The following is a 6,662-nucleotide window of genomic DNA, read 5'->3' as shown; positions in this document are numbered from 1 at the left end:
GCATTTGTTGCATATTCTTTAAATAATGTATGGATACATCGTCTTTGTATGTAGGATTTCTTCAGGTGCGATGCTGGATACGAGGCCAGGGCGGATGTGGTGTCTACGACGTGCTGTAAGAAGCTCGTCGTGGACATGCACTACGAGGCGCGCATCCAGGCCATCGTCACTTACCACGGCTCCGTCCTTGGGGAGAAGGTGACCAAGAAGGACGCCCGAACCATGTCATTGACTGCGGACCAGTACTTGCAGGTAAATACAAAACTTTATTATTGGTACTAAATATGCTTATTCTTATCTTCTGATATGCGGTGTACTTATATTTTTTTAGATGATTCCTCATTGGTGCGCCGCGCATCCTGAGTGCTGGGAGAAGATGGTGCAGAGGTGGTGCTCGGCTGAGTGGGACGAGGCGCACAACGCTAGCCGGGAACGGCGTTTGCTGATGCAAGGTCCCTCCCACCATCAAGGCAGCCGCAGCCTGGGCAAATACGCGGAAGCATGGGTACGCGCTCTTTTTTATTTAGGTATATAACTTTCGATTAGACATGATTTCTAACCATATCGTTGGTTTTCTCGCAGTCGGCGGCACATGGTGGCGCGCCTTGCTCCACGTTCTCGGCATATGCCATGGCCCACAAGGGGAAGGCGACGTCCGACGTCACCTACAACCCGGATGACGGGCCCGAGGCGTACACCAACCCCGCCATCCACAGCCGACTCAGTGAGTACACCGCAATGGCCAAGGAGGTCCATGGGCCAGATTACGATCCGAGGACCGAGGACATCGACGGAGATGTCCTCATGAGGGTCGGAGGAGGCAAGAGGCATGGGCGGTACTGGATTGCCGACGGGGCAATCGACTCGTCCTCCACTCCCACTCTCTCTCAGGTGCGAGCAAGGAGCACGAGCGCGAGCCCAGCCATACGACCTCGGCAGGACACCTCACAGCATCGTATCCAGCAACTCCAGGTTATTCCTTATCTATTCATCGTTCATTAATTTTTATATATCTTCTCTTTGCATTATCGTAACATTAGGGCGAAATATTACAGACTCAGCTAGATGATGAGAGGAGGCAACGTGAGGAGCTGGAGAAGAGGATGTCGGATTTGTTCGCGTACGTGCAGAGCCTTGGCGCCGCACAGGGTCATGCTCCACCACCTCCGTTGTTCCCTGCAACTGACCCTGCTGAGTTCACTACTCCTGTGAGTATCAAAATTTTAGTACTGCATGATATATATTCATATGTTCTCACACATACAATCTATTCTCTGTGCAGCGTCAATCGGCGGCGTCGAACAACCCTCATGCTTCGTCCAGCCCTTCGCCGAACCAGTCCAGATGCCCACCTCGTTGATGATCCAGACTTGGTCTTGTGAGTGTTGGTGATGTTTGGCTAGACTTGGTCTTGTGAGATACTTGGTGATGTTAGTGATGATCCAGACTTATATCTGTTTTGTGATGATCCAAACTTATATTTGTGAGTGTTGGTGATGTTAGTTATACTTGGTCTTGTGAGATACTTAATGAGACTTATGTGCTGTGAAACCTGATTTATGTGGTGATATTTGTGATATATATGGTGTTGATGATAAATGTGTTGATTCTGTGATGCGAATGATATATAATGTGATGTGAATGATATATATCTTTTGTTTGTTTGGATGGAACAGCAAAAACAAATAAAAAAGGGACATCCTGGTCACTTTGCCGAGTGTAACACTCGGCAAAGGTCGCTTTGCCGAGTGCTATGACCATGGCACTCGGCAAAGAAGGAAACCTGGGAACCGGTAAAGCCATCTTTGCCGAGTGCTGACAATGGCACTCGGCAAAGAAGGAAACCTGGGAACCGGCAAAGATGTCTTTGCCGAGTGCCGTTGCCAAGGCACTCGGCAAAGGGACTGGCAAAGGGGCCCACTGGAGGGTTCTTTGCCGAGTGCCAGTCCACCAGACACTCGGCAAAGAAACCTCCTTTGCCGAGTGCCTACTAGGGCTCTCGGCACAGAGACTGGCTGTGGGGTCCACTAGACCAGTCTTTGCCGAGTGTCGCCGTTGGCACTCGGTAAAGGATCCGTCACCGTCACTTGGCGCCGTGACGGTGACTTTTCTTTGCCGAGTGCCAAATGGCACTCGGCAAAGTCTTTGCCGAGTGCCCGACAAAAAGTACTCGGCAAAGAAGCTGTTGCCGATGTACAGTTCGCCGAGCGTTCTTTGCCGAGTGTTACACTCGGCAAAGGCTTTGCCGAGTGTAAAATAGCCTTTGCCGTGTGTTTAGAACACACGGCAAAGAAGCTGATTCCGGTAGTGACTACAAAGTGACAACCTTTTTGTGTGCTAACTACAAATGAAATGGCAAGCAACAGGGGCTCAAATAAGTCCAGCGATACATTGATACATACGTGGTAGCCTATAGTTGTGACCTCGATTTTTTTGTGGACACTTCATGTAATAATAATGCCTTCACGGTTTTTTTTGTTTGTTGCATGGCAATTTGTTTATGCATCTCACAAAAAAAAAACCCTCATGAAATCTCGGTTTCTTGGTAGTGTCTTATGGTGTGACCGCTGTACAAAGTGCCAATTAGAATCACATTTTTTGACATAATTACGGCTTATTACATAGTTATACATGTTCCACATATGTAACTTTACTAAAAACTGCAATAACCTCTTAGTCAAGAGAAGCCATGCTCATCTCATCATTTTTAAGGAAAAAGGCACAATATATATAGATCACACTCTGCACTTTTATATTTAATTCAAATATTATTTTCAAGAAACCATTTTCAACTGCTATTAGGGTATGGACTAGCCTTAACGTGATCCAATAGCATTTCTGCTGTAAAGAAAATAACGTGATCCAATAGCATTTCCGCAGACATGTCATATCTGACTATTGACAATGTAACGCAATGTCAGAAGGTTTGAAGAACAAATTAATAGGATCATCAGTTTACCTATATACGCAGAACAGAATGTATTGGGATTCCCTTTTTCCACGATGCCCACGCACGTCCACGTGCACACACCACTCCTGTAGTGAATCCCGAGTTCAAAACATGAGAGAATCTGTAGCCTTTGAAGCTTTGAGCCTACAGCAAAGGAGGACGGCAACGTGAACAGCAAGCAGTTCACGTTTGCCAAGTGCCTATAAATAGTAGCCACCCTATAGCAGCAACGAGATCAAAACAGCAGAGCTTGCAAGAGCTAAAAACGACTTCAGTCCAGCCATCCAACAAGAAGATCAGTCTACACATAAAACCAGAGATGTCTGGGTCCAGGAGCTCTTCGTCTCACAACGTTACCATTGATTCCGAGTGGAGCAAAAAGGAGAACAAGCTGTTCGAGGAGGCCCTAGCCTGCTACGGCGCGGGCACACCCGACCGCTGGCACAAGGTGGCCCGTGCCATGGGTGGCATCAAGACAGCCGACGAGGTTCGCCGCCATCACGAGATCCTTAATGAGGATGTCACGCTCATCGAATCCGGCAGAGTTCCATTCCCCAACTACAACACGCAGGGAGCTTGGAACTAAGGTAACACAAGGAAGGTGTCAGCCATTACAACCATGCATCATGCCCTAGATGGGTAACACTGTGTCGTTTCCTTTAATTTGCTGTTCTGCCCGTTAGGTTGGATGCAACATTAGAGCGCTTGTAATATTACAGAAACTAAATAACTTAAACATAGCGACGACGACACATATTTGAGATTCAGTCAGGTCATCATGCATGCAGTAGCCTCCAATCCTGCTGGTGTGTGACCAAGCTGGCTTGCAGTTTGTACACAGCCCCAGGAACTGGCTCTGTAAAAAAGGGTAGGCGCTAGTGCTAGAGGCTCCTACATAAGTGGGTCTTCATAAGGGATAAATCAAGGACAAGCCTTTCTCAGGCAAATACGAAGAGGCTGCTAAGAACATGTGACCCAGTGACTCAGTGAGACAGCTCGATGTTACCACTACACTAGGTATGCGGAATTGGCTCTATAGCTTGTTCAAAATGTTAGGCACCTAGAGTCACATTGTCGCTTAACCATGTGAGATTTTAACCCTAACCAAATAATCTCCGTGGCCCAAAACAAGAGTTAATATCTTGTACTCTAACCCTTATACTTCAGTTCCAGACTTCTAGGCTTGTGGCAGACATGCACTTTAGGGCCCGTTTGGGAGGGCTCCGGCTTCTGGAAATATGGCTCTCGCTCCTACTCCTTTACAAGAGCAGCTTATCCATAGGAGCCGGTGCTTTTTCTAAATCGTTTGGCAAAAATAGCTCCTTGTGTATTCTTCTCATGGCGCCATGGTCCTGGCAACCATGTCCAACTCGATGTGCTAACACAGCATCTCAAGAACTTCAGCATCTTGAGCTTGTACTGATGCGCCGCTGCGAGCAGATCCTAGATCATTGCGACGACGCCCTGCTGTTCTTTCTCCATGGGTGCCAGCGTGTTGGTGTACATGAAGTGGACCAGCGTATTTTTGAACACCTTGGGTTCCATGGCAGTATGGCACCGATCTCCACACGGCGCCCGACGATCCGCCGAACAGGGCGCCGGCAAGGACGAGCCAAGGACGGGGCGCCGGCCAAGGCTCCATGGCGGCACGACTAGCCCCAACCCCCAGCCCACCAGATCTGGGCTCGGCTACCACAGATCCATGCCGGGACCATGACCGCGAGGAGCTGTGTCGCTGGAGGAACGACGGTGAACTGCGCCCGGGACAGAGGTCTGCGCGTGGGAGAGAAGGAGCGGAGCTGTGCAAAGCCAGTTTTTTGGGCTCCGGCTCCTTACGAGTAAACGGGCTCTGGCTCTGTATATAGAGCCGTTTTCCTGGCGTCGTTTGGGAGGGCTCCAGCAAAGAGCCGGAGCTAGAGCTGCCCGGGAGCCCTCCCAAACAGGCACTTAGTATCTCCTTTTCAGCAGTACTTATTGCAAAAGAAGGAAGTTCTATGTGTCTTTTGCAAAAGGCAACATGCATGCTCTCTTCAAAGTTAAAAAGGCACGCAGAGCCATTCGTACCCTTGAGACTTTGTTTGGATACTCTATTATTTACCTCAATCCTCATGTATTGAGGTGGATTAGGGTGTAAATTAAGCTGGTTATAAATTACATCTCAACCCATCTCAATACATGTGAATGGAGGTAGTTGTAAATACACATGACTTGAAAATCATAGTTAAGTAGACAATTGACAAGCCGCGCGCCTGTTTTAAACAAAACTAGAAGGCATGCTTATATACAAAGCTAGCACAAAATAAAAGTAGAGCCGTGTTTCATTGCTACGTACTCAGATCCAAATGCAACATAAATGATTTCCTATCAAGAGTACATTACAAGTATGGTCACTGTTCAGATAAACTTATGGAGTATGCATGTCTTTGGCTTTACCTTTCTCAGGAGTGAAGGATGATGTGAAGAACCACCAGACAGGAACTACTGCTACGCATGAAATAGATATCTTAGCCATTGAAGTAAATGTGCTGATATATTGTGTTAAGAAGTTTATGATTGCTCAGGTAATAAATAAGAGGAGCTAGAGAATACACATAAGTGTGTTATGTGTAAATAGCTATATATAGGCTGTGAGCAAATCATCAGTTATGCTATAGAAACCAGGGAACCCTATCTGCCCATAGTGTGTACTGTGAAGTTATAGTCCCCTCCCCTATGGATGAATACTTGTATAGTAAAGTGTGGTGTAAAACTCTTGTACCAGTTTGTTAATTATAAAGTTGTGCTTGGTTAAAACTTGAAAGTAACCGTGCTCTTCTGATAATTTTTTTTAGAGTTGGGAATAATTTTATTATTCCAAACGCTGCATAACAACATGCATGTAGCTGTTCACGAATAGATAATGTCTTACATCCCACCACAAAACCAAACCAAACCCATACACATAGGTAAAACACACATACTTATTACAAGCAAATGCGACTACTGAAGTTCCGGCCATTGTTTGCAAAAATTTGCATCATTATCACCTCCAGTTGGCGACACCCCCAACCTAACTTGCGCTCTGGCGTCTTCCTTTAGTAGCAGCACCCATTGCCTCATCCAATAAGTTCCTCTGAAGATTATCTGCATAGGTATAGGTGTGGGTACTAGAGCATTGTTAAAAATCACATCATTTCGACATAGCCAAATCACCTAGCATATGGTGCAAGCTCCAAACCAAATTTTGTTCTTAAGTTTCATATCCACCCCCTGTAACCAACCATCAAACACATGGTTGATACTTGTAGGAGGTGGAATATTAAAAGTAACCTAAACACATCGCCAAATACACCCAGCAATATGACAATAAAAAAAGATGTTGAATTGATTCATCTAACATACAAGTCACACATTTTAAACAACCTTTCCATTGTTTTCTTACTAAATTGTCAGTAGTTAGAGCAATATTTTTCAAAAGGTACCATATGAAAACTTTAATCTTAAGCGGGATTCTAAGCTTCCAAAGAGAGTGGTTCCTTGGAACAACCTGCGGCAAAACTAAGGCCCTGTACATTGAGCGAACTGTGAATCTACCATGTTGATGTAAAGACCATATAAAGAAATCCTTTTGATCAGTAAGTTGAGTTCTCATAACCATAGACACCAACTGATGCCAAGCCAAAAGGTTATTACCAACTAATGATCTCCGAAAGGCCACATCAATCTGGTTATT

The 6,662-nt window shown here is 45.9% G+C and overlaps 1 protein-coding gene across 2 annotated transcripts; it reads left to right on the top strand.

The window, feature by feature from the left end:
* The first annotated feature begins 3,086 nt into the window (after positions 1-3,086).
* Positions 3,087-5,754, top strand: LOC100281900 (uncharacterized). 2 transcript variants are annotated; one of them, NM_001154820.1, is made up of 2 exons: positions 3,087-3,537; positions 5,393-5,747. In NM_001154820.1, the coding sequence occupies exon 1, from the start codon at positions 3,270-3,272 to the stop codon at positions 3,534-3,536; it is 267 nt and encodes an 88-aa protein (NP_001148292.1). In that variant the 5' UTR covers positions 3,087-3,269; the 3' UTR covers position 3,537; positions 5,393-5,747. The 2 variants fall into 2 exon arrangements, with proteins under 2 accessions (NP_001148292.1, XP_035817343.1); XM_035961450.1 differs by having other exon boundaries at positions 3,174-3,547; positions 5,393-5,754.
* Positions 5,755-6,662: the final 908 nt, after the last annotated feature.

This window comes from Zea mays, chromosome 8, assembly GCF_902167145.1.
Source record: "Zea mays cultivar B73 chromosome 8, Zm-B73-REFERENCE-NAM-5.0, whole genome shotgun sequence".
NCBI classification, from domain to species: Eukaryota; Viridiplantae; Streptophyta; class Magnoliopsida; order Poales; family Poaceae; genus Zea; species Zea mays.
This window is presented reverse-complemented; position numbering and strand designations above follow the sequence as displayed.

Excerpts from the sequence above, each read along its gene's own strand:
- LOC100281900 (XM_035961450.1), top strand. The coding sequence starts at position 3,270 with ATGTCTGGGTCCAGGAGCTCTTCGTCTCACAACGTTACCATTGATTCC.